This window comes from Gorilla gorilla, chromosome 16 (genome assembly GCF_029281585.2).
Source record: "Gorilla gorilla gorilla isolate KB3781 chromosome 16, NHGRI_mGorGor1-v2.1_pri, whole genome shotgun sequence".
NCBI classification, from domain to species: domain Eukaryota; kingdom Metazoa; phylum Chordata; class Mammalia; order Primates; family Hominidae; genus Gorilla; species Gorilla gorilla.
The window spans coordinates 61,138,010-61,156,113 of record NC_073240.2 but is presented as its reverse complement, the minus strand read 5'-3'; the positions used below and the strand labels follow the sequence as shown (position 1 = coordinate 61,156,113).

At 42.8% G+C, this 18,104-nt stretch overlaps 1 protein-coding gene across 5 annotated transcripts in view; it reads left to right on the top strand.

Annotated features, from left to right (window-relative positions):
• The window catches only part of ANXA2 (annexin A2), a 47,911-nt gene that overhangs the window by 11,488 nt on the left and 18,319 nt on the right, over positions 1–18,104 (top strand). For all 5 annotated transcript variants that reach the window (XM_004056283.5, XM_063698566.1, XM_063698568.1 and 2 more), the window contains exons 2-3: positions 454–512; positions 4,093–4,192. In XM_004056283.5, coding sequence (XP_004056331.1) covers positions 465–512; positions 4,093–4,192 — 148 coding nt within the window. In that variant the 5' untranslated portion in view covers positions 454–464. The remainder of the gene's footprint in view (positions 1–453; positions 513–4,092; positions 4,193–18,104) is intronic.

The following is an 18,104-nucleotide window of genomic DNA, read 5'->3' as shown; positions in this document are numbered from 1 at the left end:
ATGAAAATGCTACTAATTTCGATTCACATCGTAGCTTTCAGGTCCTTCTCAATATGTTTAATTACTTGTGAGAAATACAGAAGTAGTGGCTGGTTTGGCAAGCCCATCACCTTTTATGAGAAGTAGAAGACTCAGTTTTATCCTGTCTGAACAGGTTGCATTAGCCATGGGGAACATTTTGTTTTTGCATTCACAAATCAGTCTCCCCAGGTTCTGTTTACACAGAGGAAGAGAAAGACTGGCTAGTTTAGTAGTCCATCCCAACCCAAGGCAGACCATCTCTGAGGTTTAGTTTTTACGATCGTAAGATGGGAATTGCATCTGTTTGCAAAAACTACTCTAATACCGTCAGATGAAATGGTCCAAGGAGTAGAAATTAGCATAATGAATCGCTGTGCTTCAGAGTAAAGGAAAGCCTCTTCATAAAGACTTTTTGTTGTACTTTTTTTCCAGCTTCCTTCAAAATGTCTACTGTTCACGAAATCCTGTGCAAGCTCAGCTTGGAGGGTGACGTAAGTATATCACTTTCACTTTATATAATTTTTGCAAGTTGGACATCTCTCTGGATAACCATATTACTCTCTATCCTTGTACATCTAAGGAAGTTGGGGACAATTCAGACAGTCATCATTTGGTTCTCCTCTTTCTTAATACTTCAGCTGTTCCTAGTAGTTCAATTTGAAAGAAATATCATGGCACTGGAAACTTTTCTTGGCCTCACATTAAAATTGGACAGAATTAGTGACACTGGAATGGCTGGAATTTTATTCTGCCATACTTAGCATGTCATTGGTAGTAATTGTTATGATGCATGACTTTTAATGTCATGTCCTGGGATTTTATTACTGGTTGGCATAAGCCACAGCCATATCAAAAATAATTCTGCATCTTTTGGATTTCTTACAGTGTCCAGGAAGTTATTCCAGATGAAGACTTATACTTTTATTTTATTTATTCATTTATTTATTTTTTGAGATGGAGTCTCACTCTGTCGCCAGGCTGGAGTGCAGTGGCGTGATCTTGGCTCACTGCAACCTCCACCTCCTGGGTTCAAGCGATTCTCCTGCCTCAGCCTCCCGAGTAGCTGGGACTACAGGTGTGCACCACCACACCCAGCTAATTTTTGTATTTTTAGTTGAGACCGGGTTTCACCATGTTGGCCAGGATGGTTTTGATCTCTTGACTTCGAGATCTGCCTGCCTTGGCCTCCCAAAGTGCTGGGATTACAGGTGGGAGCCACCATGCCTGGCTCGAGGATCTATACTTTAAAAAATTTCACACCTGGAAAATATTTTCTCTAAAAAGCTAGGATATTTCTTTTAAAAAACCAAGAATATAATGAAATTATTATAATTCATCCGTTTCTTTTTTTGCTGTGGCTATTAGGGAATTTAGAACTAAACTGAATTTTCTTTCATAGGAAATATGTGAACGTAGAAATTCTGTTGCATTTGTTTCTTTTTTTATAATTAAAAAATTTAAGCTATATGTGAAGTTAAAATTATTTCAAATACTTTTAGAATCAAGTGGAATATAAATTATGAATATGTAAAATAGCTAATGATACTATACATCTTCCAGGTCATCTTGGCAGAAATGGCTTTTACGCAAACTCAGCACTGATACTGGTTTGTAGCCATATCCGACAGATCTTTCAAAATATGCTTTGATTGAAATTAAAATGCAATGAATCACTCAACAGAGGGTTGACAGTGACTTGGGTCACATGGTGCAAGACCCTCTGTATTGTTCATGGTACTTGCCATCAAAATGTTCAAATTGATGGAGCCTGTGAAAGCGCAGGTTGTATGGAGTATAAAGCCTATAGAGTTTTTTAAAAATCTTTTTCTTCTTGAAACTTGTGCATGCTGTTTTTGGCAGCAATACAAACTGCATGTTGAGGTCAGACAAATTCAGGTGCTAAATAATTTGCTTCTCTACTGGACTTAGATTGTTTTTGCTATCAGGTTTTATAAGATGGCTTTTTGTGTAGCCTCTGAAGTTACTCTAGTATATTTCTATGTGTGGAGAGGTGGGGCAGAAACAGAAAATGTCACATGTTCCCCATTATTTTAAGGAAAGAAAAGATAACTTTGTCTCACTAATTTCATTTCAGACAAGTGGATTTTATAGGTAATAGGTTCAATTCTCGATTTAATTTCATTTCCAGAGACACTATAAAATGACACAAAACTTTTCCCCCTCACTGTTGTTTTTGGAACAAGACTACGTATCTCCTGGTAAATGCAGTCATACGTGATATGGCTCAATGCCTGGACTGCCTGCCTTGTAAATAACTGATGGCACTCTTAATAAATGGGAAAATGTTTTTCCTTAGATTTCATCCACATTTTATAGCTACCATAGCAAACACACTGAGTATTTCAAAATAGCACTTTGCCTTTTTCCTGAATGTGTGCTCCGTGTCATCAAGTTCATCTTACTGGAAAGTTTAAGTGGTGAAATTAGATGGAACATACTTTGATAATGCATTGCATGTCAAGTTATAAATATGAACTGGATTTAATATTTGGCCAAGATAGGCCTCACATGTGCATTTGGAAACATTTGTCAAATGCTGAACTTAGATTTCTGGCCTCTCCTGGGAGTCATCTAGATACAGGAAGGCATCTTAGATGCTCACCTATACAGTCTCCGTGCTAATAAAATGGAATGGCGTGGGTGCTGGGTGGTTTATAATGTGATGCCTGTGGGTGGAGAAGTAACTCAGGGATCTTGGCCTTTTCACTCTTCACAGAAACTGCGCCAAGGCCAAGTCATCACATTATATGGGCATTATGTGCTGAGGAGGTTGGAGTGGGTTGCAGGATGGGAGCCTTGATGTTGAGGATGGGCAGTGATGCTGCCTCCACCAGCCATCAGCCAACCACAACCACAATGTACATCCTCTTTGTCTGCCCTTAGCTTTGGGACTGGGTAGCAGGGAGAGGGAAAATTATAAGAGCATTTCAAAGAAGGAGGGAAGTTAATACCTTGAAAGGAGAACTGACGTAGAAGCACGCCATTGTCCTTACCTCAATCTGGAATGGGAGATTCCCATCTGTCAGATCAGGAAGGATAATGAGCTTTGAAAAGCACTGAAAGGCCGGGCGTGGTGGCTCACGCCTGTAATCCCAGCACTTTGGGAGGCCAAGATGGGAGGATCACTAGAGCCCAGGAGTTCAAGAGCAGCCTGGGCAACACGGCGAAATCCTGTCTCTACAAAAAATATGAAAAAATTAGTCCGGTGTGGTGGCAGGTGCCTGTAATCCCAGATACTCAGGAGGCTGATGTGGGAGGATCACCTGAGCCCAGGAGGTTGAGGCTGCACTGAGCCATGATCACACCATTGCATTCCAGCATGGGCAACAGAGTGAGACCCTACCTAAGAAAAGAAAGAAAAGAAAAGAAAAGCATTGGGAAAGGAAGAGGGTGTGGTTTAAAAGGCAATAAGAAATCTTAGGAAGAGTGGAGGGTGGTAGGCACAAGGGATGGTGTTAACAAAGGCAGAGAGAAGGATACAGAGGAGAGAGGGGGGAAACACAAGGAGGATGTGGGCCGTCTGGCCAGACCACCTTGGTGCCACAGTGGTGACCAAAGTAAAGAGGTGGGAGAAGCTGCTTCCCTCATTTATCTGAATTGTAAGCTCAGCAACACTGGCCCAGTAGAAATTCATGTACCTGTAGCAGAAACTTGGCTAAACACCCTTGTCATTGAGGCATTTCCACATTTTCAGCTTATTTCGAACTGTTGCCAGCCCAGTTTAATGGTCTTCAGAGCCGTCCTGAGTAAATGCTGGCTTCAGGTCTCCAGCTTTGCATTGTCTGCTTTTGATCTGTCACTGAAAGTAAGATGAAAAGTTGAAATTGAGACAGCATATTCTAAACTAGCTGAGCCTTTGAAGAATTCTTATTAGAAAAAATGAAATTGCTTGCGTGAAGTGTGATGGTGTGTTAATACCTACCTAGTTACCTAGTATGAGAATGATCTGAATTGTTAAAAGAAACAATAGGAAAACATATTAGGAATTGTTATTTCAACAAGAGGATTTTAAATGTGTGTCATTTGAGTATGTTTATCTTTTAACCTCAGCACTCTACACCCCCAAGTGCATATGGGTCTGTCAAAGCCTATACTAACTTTGATGCTGAGCGGGATGCTTTGAACATTGAAACAGCCATCAAGACCAAAGGTAGGTGATATATTTGTCCTCTTCTTGTCAGGGTCTTACTGAGACATTTTTGGTTGTCTCTTTATTCTCCCTCAAATCGCCATACATTGGGGATTTGAAATTGTTATCGAGCTTTAATGGAGTGGATCCAGACCTAGCTCAACCCATGCCTCCTTTCCTTCCTTCCCTCCCTCCTTTCTTTCTTTTTCCTTTTCTCCTTCCCTCCCTTCTCCCTTTCTTCCTTCTCTCCCTCTTTCTCTTTCTCCCTTCTTCCTGCTCTTCCTTCCTTCTGCCCTCCCTCCCTCCCTTCCCTCCCTTCTTTCCTTTCCTCCCTCCCTTCCATTCTTTCCTCCCCCACCCCCCGTTTCTTCTCCTTGGAGAGATGTACAACATGAGATAGTATTTTAACCAAGTAATGGTTAAAAGGAATCAGTCTGGGAGCCGGATCTGGTCCTAGGGGTATGCTTTTGGGTGCAGCTCTTCACTTTGAGGCTTCAGTCCCTCTTCTGCAAGGAAGAAGTTGGTCATAGTGGTCCCTAAGGGCATTTTTTGTTCCAAGTCCCCTTTAATTTAATTACATTTGCTGGGAAAGTCTTACTACATTGCTCTTAGATTGATCTAGAGAGTGAAAAATTCAGACTTTTTTTTTTTTTTTTTTTTTTAAACCCCTGTAAGTTCTGCTGCTCCTTAGGCCTGGAGCTGGAATTAGAAGAGCTGTCAGAATGAGTGTATTTCCTCAAGTTCTAGGATGAGTAAGAGAAGACCAGGAGGCGTAAAAGCCTTCCTCTTGAAATAAAGCAAATAAAGTGCTAATTGGTTAGGGTTGAGCAAGAGCTTCTTATGGTCATTATATTGTTTTCTGGGTCTACAAAATAGGATGTTCAGACTTTCTGGGCTTATATTAATTAAGCAATCCTTGGGGTTGTCCCATCCCCTGAATCCCTGAAAAATATTGCAGTTCTTGTGGTGACTTTTGTGATTCTCCACTTTTCCCCCCTTGGATAAAGCACTTCCTTTCACCATGAGGCCAGATTGGGATGCAGACGTGACCCAGCACAATTAGAGCTGCTGCTGGTTTGTGGCCCTGGTGAAGAGCCATGTCACATTTTTCTCTTCTATGTACAGCGTTTTAACTTACTGACACACTTACATAGTTCATATACGGTTCGTTGAAAGACTGAGAAACCTCAACCAGGGTGACCTGGGAACCTATAACTAGGATGAAGTCCCGGTTTATGCCTGCGTATTTACTAATAGTGCACCTTTCACTCTCAGAACTGTCTTATTTTGGAGGATACATTACATGGTCACCTTTCCTAAAACCGTGTAGAATCTGGTGGCCTTGTTTCCAGAGACAGGAAGTAGAGTAGAAAAATCCACTTAATGTTGTATGGTTCTAACAAGATGTGAGGATTTATTTGCATCATCTGCCTTGGGGAAGCCTTATGTTCTGCAGTTGCTGTGGACCACCCCCCAGATGACTGTCTGCACAGCTGAGGGCAGAATAATGAAGCATCCAAATTAGACCTTTAAAAAAAAAATCTTTTTTTTTTTTTTTTTTTTTTTTGAGATGGAGTTTCACTCTTGTTGCCCAGGCTGGAGTGCAAGGGCATCATCTCGGCTCACTGCAACCTCCACCTCCCGGGTTCAAGCGATTCTCCTGCCTCAGCCTCCCTAGTAGCTGGGATTACAGGCACACACCACCATGCCCAGCTAATTTTGTGTTTTTAGTAGAGACAGGGTTTCTCCATGTTGGTCAGCCTGGTCTCGAACTCCCTCACCTCTGGTGATCCGCCCGCCTTGGCCTCCCAAAGTGCTGGGATTACAGGTATGAGCCATCGCACCCAGCCCAATCTTTTTTCTTTTTTCTTTTTCTTTTTTTTTTTTTTGGTGCATTTAAATGACCATTCTTGCCAAAAGTTACTAATCAGAAAATTAAACTAAAATCTGCAGGGCTTATTTCACTACAGCCAGTTCCAGTCAGTGGAGCATAGTGGATGAGAGCGTGTGTGAGCCCAGGTTCAAATGCTGGCTCCACAACTCACTCATTAGCCACCCGACTCGGGGAAAACACGGAACTTTGCTAAGACTGAGTTTCCTTGCCTATAAAGGGGTGCTAATCAAAGTTCCCACCTCACGGGATTGTTGTAAAGTATGAAGCATTTAGCACGATGCCTGGCATATAGATGGTACTCAAAATACGTTACCTTAAAACACACACACGTACAAGCACATGCACACACACATGCCCATACACATCCATGTGGTTTGCTTTCCTAAAACCCATCCTATTTCACTATTTGGATGTGCCTAGATTCATGTGGTTTCCCAGCATGTCATTGCAGCAGCCCTAAGTTTAGCAGTTAACTCATCTAGCAAAGATGGTGCTTTTCACAAGCATGGGACAAAGACTTCTTTTGTCCCTGCGTGAGAAAGCACTTAGTGCACTGGAATGTAAAGATTGCGCAAATGAACTCTGGTCACAGCTGAAACTCTCATGGTAATAAAAATACCTTCAGGCCTTTTGGAGTTAGTAGAAAAATACTGTAGTTTTTAGACAGAAACGTTGGGAGGGCTAAGATTTAGATTCCGACATTCCAGTTTGATCAAAAGCAGCTGACATTATCATCATTGCAACTATTTATAAAATGCTCATTGTGGGCAGATATTGCACCAGGCACTTCAGGAACATTCATCTTAGATGAACTTCAAAGTAACCTCTGATGTAGTGTTCTGTCATCCCCAGGTCTTGGGTGATACAAGTCAGGATTAGTATGCCTGAGGTCTTTTGGCCTTGGATCAAACTGGGATTTGAACACACCTCTGTCCACCCCTAGGCCTGTGTTCTTAGGCACCACAATGTTGTAGCACCCACCTGTGAGGAGTGGATTTTTTTCATTGCCTTGAATTTTCAGATATGAAAAACATTGTTCATCTGTGGTCTTTCTGACTTCTGTTAAGTCTCATATTTGTGGTCTAGCTTTAGATTCTCCATCTCCTTTTTTTCCCCCCAGACTTAATGCTCAGTGAGTTTCACTTAGGTCCACTTTTTATTTATTTTATTTTTATTCATTTATTTTTTTGAGATGGAGTTTCACTGTGTCACCCAGGCTGGAGTGCAGTGGTGTGATCTTGGCTCACTGCAACCTCTGCCTCCTGGGTTCAAGCAGTTCTCTGCCTCAGCCTCCCGAGTAGCTGGGATTACAGGTGTGTGCCACCACACCTGGCTAATTTTTGTATTTTTAGTAGAGACGGGGTTTCACCATCTTGGGCAGGCTGGTCTTGAACTCCTGACCTCGTGATCCACCTGCTTTGGCCTCCCAAAGTGCTGGGATTACAGGCGTGAGCCGCCGCGCCTGGCCAATTTATTTATTTACTTATTTATATATATATTTTAAGACAGAGTCTTGCTGTGTCACCAGGCTGGAGTGCAGTGGCACAATCTCGGCTCACTGCAACCTCTGCTTCCTGGGTTCAAGCTATTCTCATGCCTCAGCCTCCCAAGTAGCTGGGACTATAGGCATGTGCCACCATGCCTGGCTAATTTTTGTATTTTTAGTAGAGACAGGGTTTTGCCATCTTGGCCAGGCTGATCTCGAACTCCTGGCCTCAAGTGATCCGCTGACCTCAGCCTCCCAAAGTGCTGGGATTACAGGTATGAGACACCGCACCCAGCCTACTTATTTATTTTTGATGCTTAGTGATTTTAGAGAGTAACTAGGTTTTGCAAGTCCATTGGTCCTTTAAAATAATTTCTAGATTGTTGGCATTATTAAAACCCTAAATCCTTTTAGGAACTATTGCGAAGAAGGAATATGATATTCATAAGAGCTCAGTGCTAATATTAGCATTGGTTATGATAGTGAAAGACCAGATAAATCTTTTAGTTGGGAAGTATGTCTTGAGGTATACTTCCTTATAATCATTAAGTAAATAAGTGAAACTATATTACATAGATAATGTGTAACTCTCTGTATTACATAGAATGTCTGCAGAATGTAGATAGGAAAAATAAAGTTTGTCAATAATTTTCAACATCTTTATTGAGATACAGTTAATCTGCCATACGATTTGCCTATATAAAGTGTACATTTCAGTGTGTTTAGTAGTGTATTTGCAGAGTTGTGCAGCCATCACCATAGTAACTTCCTTAACACTCATTTTAACATCCATTCACCTTAAATGTGTCAGTTGCATCAAGAAATAGAAATGGGATGGTATATGCTATGTGATCACAACCACAACCATTTTTTTTTTTTCTTTTTGAGGCGGAGTCTCACTCTGTTGCCCAGGCTGGAGTGCAGTGGCATGATCTTGACTCACTGCAACCTCTGCCTCCTGGCAGAACCCTCCTGGGTTCAAGCAATTCTCTTGTTTCAGCCTCTTGAGTAGCTGGGACCACAGGCATGCACCACCACACCTGGCTAATTTTTGTATTTTTACTAGAGACAGGGTTTCACCATGTTGGCCAGGCTCGTCTCGAACTCCTGACCTCATGTGATCCACCTGTCTTGGCCTCCCAAAGTGCTGGGATTACAGGTGTGAAATCATAGGCCTGGCCTGTGATTTCTTTTAATCAAAAAAGAAAAAATAAAAGGCATTAGCAATGGAAACAGACGTATCTCACTTCATGGTCCTTCCTTTACTGCACTTTGTAGATATTGCGGTTTTTACAAATTGAAGATTTGTGGCAATGCTATTCACTTTGTCTCTGTGCCAGCATTTTTTAGAAATAAAAGTATTTTTAAAATTTAGATATGTGTTTTTTAGACATAGTGCTATTACACACTTAATATAATATAATCACACTTTTATATGCATTGAGAAACCAAATTGTGTGACTTGCATTATTGCTATATTTGCTTTATTGTGATGGTCTGGAACCGAACCAGTAGTATCTCTGAGGTATGCCTGTTTATGGAATTGTGGGCAATCGCTCCTTTTCCTTTCTTGGGCTTTCAGTATATTCTGTATTTCTGTATTTTGCAAATTTTCTATGATGACTTGTATTACTTTCATAGTGGAAGGCAGTAAACTTAATTAAAAACAAAAATGAAGTCATTAGTTGGAAAGGATAACAACGCTTTTGTTCCTTCCTCCTTCTCCTTGATATTATTAGATACTGGATAACTAAAACCACTTAAAAATGAGCTAATTAAGATCTTACCTTCTTTTTTTAGAATGCCTTTTACCTTAAGTGTAATTAAGAAGCTTACACCGCACCTTGGCCCCACTCCCACCTCTAACCCTTCATCGGGAAGAGACAATACTAAGTAGTTGGTGTTTCCTTGACATCAAAGGACACGGTATAAACCTCAAGTATTGATAGAAACAAAAGCCAAAGGACCATGTGATGATGACTGGCCCTCTTTCTCTCCTAGACGGGGGTAGCCGTGTGTGTACACACGTGTGTGTGAGTGTGCCGGGACGTTACCCACTCCATGTAATGTTCCATTGATTTCCCTGTGGTCTGTGTGCTCTCAGGAAGAAGAGCTGGGAGCAGGCCACTTTGGAGGAGGCTTAATCAGCTGCTGTCGAGTACACGGATGGTGCACAGGAGCAGGCCTGGAGTGGGATGATGGCGAGGAGGGTAGAGCTGGTCAGAGACCTGTTTGGGGGCACCGCCTGCCATGGCCAGGGCATGGCTGCAGGAGTCACGAAGGCTGTTCTCACAGATGAACTGTCAGTCACACCTGCTCTTCTTGGTTTAGCTCCTCACTTGCAGCCCTCTGTTAGAGGAGAGAGGCTACTTTTCCCAGCCAGTCTGCCTCCTGGCACCCTCGAGAGAATATATTCCTAATTGCTATGCTCAACTGAATGAATATACCTCCAGGTGTGCAGACAAAACCAAAAATACCTGTCCTGGCTCACTTTCCTGTGCTTGGGAGGCAGCTCTTATTCACCCCTTCCCCTAACTCTTGTCATCCCTCTCCTGTGAGCTGTTATGGCATCTGTCGTCTTCTTCTTTTTTTTTTTTGAGACAGAGTTTTGCTCTTGTTGCCCAGGCTGGAGTGCAATGCACAATGTCAGCTCACTGCAACCTCCGCCTCCCGGGTTCAAGCGATTCTCCTACCTCAGCCTCCCGAGTAGCTGGGATTACAGGCATGTGCCACTATGCCCGGCTAATTTTTTTTTGCATTTTTAGTAGAGATGGGGTTTCTCCATGTTGGTCAGGCTGGTCTTGAGCTCCTGACCTCTGGTGATCCACCTGCCTCAGCCTCCCAAAGTGCTGGGATTACGAGTGTGAGCCACTGCGCCTGGCCTATGGCATCTGTCTTCTAAGGGACCTCCCTGCTTCAGCCTTTACAGAGTATCTTTCTAGCCTCATCTCTGGCTCTGTTCACGGCCCTCTACAGAGCATGCCTCTGCCTTTGTTCTTTGAGGAGCATGTAGCCTCCTTCCTCCCCACCTCAAACATCCGCACAGTTCCCATTCACCTCTCAGCCTGGGCCAGTGCACAGCATCAACAGGCTTTCTCTGAGAAGGAAGAACCAGCTATTTCTTGGTCTGTGTTCTCATCATACTCTACATACTCGTTTATTGTGCTTATGAGAAGCGGGGAGAAGCACAATACTGCTAAAATCAAAATAAGTCTGCTTTGTTTCTAGTTTGACGGGATCTGAGTATTTTTTGTCTGTGCTGCCTAAACCAAATAAATGCAGGATTGTTTTATGTATGCTCCATCCTGAGGTAGACTATGCAACGACTTACCTTAATTTATGTCTGGTTAGAAACTGAGTAAAGTCATGGAAAAGTAGTAATACTGCTTAATTAACAAGAGGTTGCTGAGGCTTAATCTGTAGGAGTCTCTTGGTTTAGATTGGCCTTGGGTTAAATATATACTATGGCGTGTACAACACAGCTGTGAATGGTTTACCATATGGGTCCAAATAACTAGAAAGGAAAGTCAGCTAAATTAGAAAAGGATGAATCTAGACTCCAGAAAATAGATTGTAATTAGCAGCAGCACAACCCCAGAGTTAGTGTAAGTGCCAATAAACTGGTACAGCTTTGGTCTCTCTCTGGAAGGGGAGGGTAATGAATTACCCTATTATTATTGCCAGTTTTGATTTTAGCAGTATTTGTGTTCTCCGGAAGGGATGCAAAAGTGGGTGATTTTTTTCCCCCTTTCTCAGAAGCGCAAGTATAGAAGCATAACTGCACGAAGTTTTGCACTTATTTTTTTCTTATACTTTTAAAATAGAACTGCTTAAGATTTCTGTGGCCAAAAGACTAACATCCCATGCCACTGCAGAACAAGCCAGGATGGATATTTTTGGTTTCACCTGCACACCAGGTATATTCATTTGGCTGAGCAGAACAATTAGAAATATATTCTCTTGAGGGCGCCAGGAGGCAGACTGGGTGGGAAAAGTAGCCTCTGTCCTCTAACAGAGGGCTGCAAGTGAGAAGCTAAACCAACAAGAGCAGGTCTGAGTGTGAGTTCTTCTGTGACTCATGTAGCCCAGGGCCTTCTCACCCTCCTGGAAGGGAACGGGAGGGAACGGACCCTTCCCAGTTGCTGAGGCCTTTCTCTCTGTGTTCAAGTTTACTTTAGACTGACTTCTCATCTTACAGCAGTGCTGGGAACAAAGAGGCCAGTGCTGAGTCACAGCCACCCTGTGACTCTGCCAGCACAGATTTTCTTTGTAGTGATATTTGTCTATGTAGCTATGTAGGTGCCGGACCTGAGCCACGTAGCTATCAAACACTGGAAAAGGAGTCCCTGGTGCCTTTCTAATTGTAAGCATCAGCTTTCATCACCTGCCTCTCTTCAGCTCTTTCTTTTTTTTAAAAAACGGTTAGCTCTTTTCCCTGAGGAAATCCAAATACCAGTTTCACCCAGGGACAATGGCAGTAACCAGATTCTAATCTGGTGTCAGCAACGCCAAGAAAGTTCTCCACTATCAAGTGAGTTAAGGGTGGCTGCATTGGTTTCTCTTGCATCTGTTCACATTTTTAAATTTTCTGTCCCATGAGGCTGACGGAGTAGCAGAGCACAATACAGGGCTTGCATTTTATGCATGTTCCTTCACTGACGATTTGATTTGAATCTTGAGCAGTGGTGTACTTTGTGTTTTCCTGCTGGTCTTGTAGCTTGTTTCAGAAATATAATTCTGCATGGAAGGCAGACAAGATTCTAGATTATTAAAGCAGCCGGTGAGATTACCAAGTCGATGATACCTTAAATCCTTTCTAAGGAACTCAGCTGAAGTGAGATCAAAGCAGAATGGAAATAGAAGAAATCTGATTTTTGGACCAAAACCACTTCTTAGGCACTTAGCTAAACTATACTTTCCCCGAGTTGAGACTGTATGCCCCAGCTGTGCCAGACTTGGGAGAGGCACCAAACTCCCCTGCCTCACTGCACCCTGTGCAATGCCTACTTTCTCTCCCATCTCTTGACAGCTGCGAGAGTTTGTCATGTAACTGGACTACTCATCCATGTGTGCCAATGGCAAAAATGTTCTCTATCTTTCTTTGCCCCATATTTCACAGGCAGAAATTCAAATGCAGGCAGGGGCCAGGCTTGTGACAGAGAAGCTGAATGAAGGCAGTAGATGTGTTTCTAGTCGTTAACTCAGCCAGCCTTTTCTGCATCCTGGTAAAATAAGTATTATCATTATCTCTGTTCTATAGGGGTGAGATACCTAGGCCTAGGAAGGGAACTAATGTGCCCCAGGATCTCACAGGTCTGAGTCCCATGGAGTTTCCAAAGCACTATATTGTGGCTGCTACTTATCCAGAGGCCTCCCCTGGCATCTGTCAGCCTGCTGGGTGTCCTGTCTTGATGAGAGACGCTCTGGAGACACAGTGCTCGCTTGTGCTGGATGACCCAGAGGGGCAACTTTGACCGCAGGGGTTCCGGGCCAGCCAGCACCATGGCTGAAGGTGCTTTTGGGTAGTCCTATGGCTAGAGGGGAGCTTTTCTCTCCCTAAAAATCTCTCTCAGTAGATGGATGACTGGCTGGCCTAACAGGCTTGTTGGGAAGGACTTCCTCCCTTTGCTGAGTTATTCATGTCTCTCCTCAGAAGAGAGTCTTCTAGCTCTTTCTGCTGGAAAAAACCTCAACTGGGTTATCCCTTTAGTGGCCATGCATTATTACCAGGTGGCAAATCATTATCTACAGATTACCAAATGTAAGTGCATTTGTATGTAAAAATTTCAGCCCAGTTCTCTACACGTGTTGACACATTATTGTCCCATATCCTTTGTAGGAGCTAGATGGTGGAGTGTGGTATGAAAAAGTATCAAAGTATAATTTTAAAAAGGTACAAACTTGACTCATAGGATAAACATATATTAAACATTTAATGCATTGAGGTAAGGCTGGTTCAGAGGGAATTTGAGATACTGGATGTTGGTAAGTGTTGAGAAAAGAATGTTGGAATGAGATTGTTGGGCCAGGCTGGGTGTGGTGGCTCTTGTCTGTAATCCCAGCACTTTGGGAGGGCCTGGGCAACAAAGGGAGACCTCATCTCTAAAAAAACATTTTTAATAATCAGCTGGGTGTTGGTGGTGAGTGCCTGTGCTTCCAGCTACTCAGGAGGTTGAGGCAGGAGTATCATTTGGGCCCAGGAGGTTGAGGCTACAGTGAGCCATGGTTGTACCACTGTTCTCTAGCCTGGTCAACAGAGTGAGACCCTGTTTAAAAAAAAAAAAAAAGGAAAAATTGTTGAGCTGAATACAAGACCATTAATGTCCTACAGGGCAGTGAAGCCACAACCTTTGGGGTTATCTTTTCTACTGGACCAAAATCTACAAGTTAACATGTAACCCCACAGAGTGTATGCCCAAATCAGTAGTAAGCAGCACGTCAGGTAAGAGCAGGTCCCTTGAGCAGGAGTCTTTGGGCCTGTGAGATAGTGCTCCAGCACATACCTGGAGGATATGCTGTCTTCCTCTTGCTTTATTTTCAAGTTTTGCATAATTTTCTATCACAGGAGGCAGAGTTGCCCAGTGCAGTGAGCCAGGGTCTTTAGTCCTGATTTGAATCTCAGCCCTGCAAGTGTCTTGCTTGTGTGACCTTGAGTGAGTCTCTGCCTTCTATGAGCATTGGTTTCCTCATTAGTACAACCGGGGTGACAATGGCACCCACCTCAGATGGGTGTGGTGAGAAGTACATGATAGAATATGGGCATCTGATAAAAATGCCTGGCACATAGAAGGTACTCAGTAAAAGGTTACTATTATTATTATTATTATTATTTTGAGATAGAGTTTCACTCTTGTTGCCCAGGCTGGAGTGCAATGGCTCAATCTTGGCTCACCTCAACCTCTGTCTCCCAGGTTCAAGTGATTCTCCAGCCTCAGCCTCCCGAGTAGCTGAGATTACAGGCATGTGCCACCAAGCCTGGCTAATTTTGTATTTTTAGTAGAGATGGGGTTTCTCCGTGTTAGTGAGGCTGATCTCAAACTCCTGACCTCGTGGTCCGCCCACCTTGGCCTCCCAAAGTGCTGGGATTATAGGCGTGAGCCACTGCGCCCGGCAAAAGGTTACTATTATTATAATAAATGAACTACGTCCACGTTACATGGATGTGTACTCCATGTACACGTCCCATAGCTCTGTGGCATTGTCCTCTCTTTGTGGCATGCCTCTGACCTTCTTTTTGTAAAGATGATTTCTTCTCAGCTTTGATACTGGTATGCTCAGTAATCTTAGTCAAGTCGTGGTCTTCCCCATAATCTAGGTAAGGAGAGGATCTGGACAGTTTTCCTTTGTTTTCCAAGTCAACCCCCACTCTCCCGAGACCTTCATCAAACACAAATGAAATCCATTTTCTTTGTGCAGTCAGTGTGTCTCGGCAGATGTGAGTCAGCATCCTGTTCAGAATGGCTGTTGGTGCCTTGCCATGGACAATAAAGACACACATTTTCCATGGAATGCCAGGCGCTTGAGCTGACTTGGGGTTTCCACCCGCAGAGAGGAGGAGGAAACTCCAGGAGGCTGATTTTGTGGTTTTGGATCCAGCCATCATTTTAAACTGCAAATATTCTCTGTGCTTGAAAAATACAGTGAATGATTTATGGGACCCAGGACCCCCAGGTTTCTACTGGCACCTTGCTGTCAGCAACACCTCCCCGTGGCATTCCCTTGGCAAAGCTGTTGCTTCGCATTGACTGGCATTTGGAACAGTGACTGACCTCTGGGAGTGCCCACTATCCAGGTGCTGAAAATATTGTTGTAGTTACCTAGTTAGATTAGTTGGCTATTTTTGTTCAACGAGTAAATGCTTAAAGATTTCCTTGTGCTGTTTCTTATCAGGAGCCAAATACATTTGTGTCTTGGTTCCTCACCAATGTTGGAAAACTGTAACTCCTGTTAGTTTTGAAAAAAAATTGTAAAAAATCTGCCCGGATCACAGAATTCATGTTCTCACCCATATTCTGTGGGATCACCCTATCCACATCGATCTTCTTTGGGGAGAGCCTTTGCTTAGATGACTTTGTGATCACTCATATCAGACACACGAGGAAGAGGATGGAAAAGAAAGTGATATTCAGGTTTTCTGTTTCTTCTTTATGCCCTCGCCCCACCCACACAGTTTCTTTAGACCCTGTGCCCTTCCGCCCAGCAAACACTTCCTTAAGCACTGGAACACGGTCAGAGAGTATAAATCAAGGGAGGCAGAGCCCCATCTCCTGGGCCTCTGGCACTATATTCAATTTAGAGCTTTTCTGGTGTCCTGGCACTGGTTGTGCATTGTTGATGATGATTGTGCTGACATAGGTATTCGAGGTTCCGTCCGAGTCCTTCAGTTGCATCCTGGGTAGAAATGGTGAGTAACCGGATGACCCTTGCAGCCTCAACCTGTACTGAACAATTTTTCACAGGAATAAATGGCCTCACCAATTACAATAGCAGGGCCAGAGGAAGCAGCAGTGTTCTAAAGATAAGATGGTTCAATCCCATTTGCAGATGCGTGTATTTGGTATTACAATATAGGACATGACTTAAGTGGTTTTGACTAGGCAGTCGATCCTGGCTCCATGATTTTTTCCTCTTTCCAGTTCAATTTGAAACATTCAGACAGTGGTATGGGAGAAATAGCTGATGCAGGTGAGGTTCTTGGGCAGGGCGGTAGGAGGGGAATCTTCTGCTTGCAGAAACAGCCTCCATTTCATTTCTCTGTAGTTAGTGGCATTAGCACTTGTGCAATGCATTATGGCTGTTCACTTGTAAAGTCCCAGCATGTTAGATACTGCATCTCAGCTGGCTGTTTGCTTGGTAAATAATTTAGGTATAATACATTTTGATTCCTTTAGACTGTGGTTGTTGCTGCCTCCTAGGTAAGATTCAGGTTAACCACCCAGGCTCTTTATGGGGATTTCCGATAATTGGATTAAATTCTATCTGTGCTGGCTGGACACTTAGCTGCTATGGAAAGAAGGGCAAAAAGCTGTGTCGTTGGCTAAGAGTGTGGGACTGCATTGCGGCTTGTGGAGTGAACTCTTTAGATGTTACTTCTTACCTGGGTTGTTTGGACAAAAGTAAGCACTTCTTTTCCTAAAATTGTAGTAGATCCTGTACCTCACAAAAGCAGTTGATAGAAGTGACATAGAAGTCTTTTAGATAGGTAGATTTCTAGAGACCTTTCCATTTCCCACCATGGTTATCCATTTCTGTTGGTAATTCTCAAATAAGGAATTACTAGGGAGTTTGTTGAAGTGCTGCTTCCTGGGTCCCAAGTTCTAGAGAGCCTTCCTTAGTAGTTCTCAGGTGCAGCCTAAGGGACTGTGTTTTTAATAAGTGCTTCACGTGATTTTAATGCAGGTGGGGCCAAGAACCGCATTCTGACCCAAACACAGACTTTGCATTTGTTTTTAAGAGAGAATACTTTTTTATGGGTCACTGTTCTTGGTATGCCTTCAGGCCAGCGGCCCCTAGGTTGACTTCTGGAAGTATTAGAATTGAGGTTAGAGGATAGAATTGTATTTTGTGATGGTTCTTCAGTATTTTCAGTTGTGGGTAATAAAATTAAGTACAAGGCAAAACACGTTAATAAACAAGTGGTTTTCCTAATACAAAGCTAGAGCCATAGAATTTTGAGAGACAGAGCAAGGGAGCAAACGAGCAAGCGAACACGCATGTGTGGGTAGGCATGCATGCACAGCAGCCCAGGCACACGTCACTTTGTGGGTATTTTAGAGTCTTTGAATCAATCTCTTCTGCCCGTTCCTAATTGAAACAAAATATAAGTTAAAGCTTAATTATATCCATTAGTGTTTTGTGGAAGCAGAAGTGGGGGGTCATTGTTCAAGCCCCCTTCTTGTGCAGATATAGAAGCTGAGATCCCAGTAGGACAAATGCTTACACACATAACACATACAGGGATGGGCTGCAGTCCCTCTGAGCTTTAGAGCCTCCACTTAGGAAATAGAAAGAGAAATAGCTATCCCCTCTTGGTTGTTATGAGGATTAAATAACATAGCTTGTCTTACGATGTTTGGAAACTGAAGAGAATTATATAGATGTAATTCCTAATTACCATGCATACTGTGTTTTCTAACTGAAGTATTTAGAGTTATACAGGGACTCTCTTGAAGTGAAGTCACCAGTCGATTCTGGAGCAATGACTGCCTGCCACTCACTGGGTATTTAAAAAAACCCATTTATGGTCATTATGGTGAACTTTGAAAGTACAGATAATCAAAAGAAAGATTATACATAATCCCATCACTCACATGTTCACTATTAAAATTTTGATATAGAGACTTCTAGGTATTTTCTTATACGTGCATACACATTTTACAAAAATGAGAGTATACGGAGCATACTGCTTTGCAACCTTTTTTTTTTTTAACTTAACAGTACCTATATTGTGGATATTTTCCAACATTAATTAATACTTCTATGCCATCATTTTAAATGACTGCATAGTATCCCATTATATGGAAAAAAGAACATTTAATCAGCCTCTTATTGGA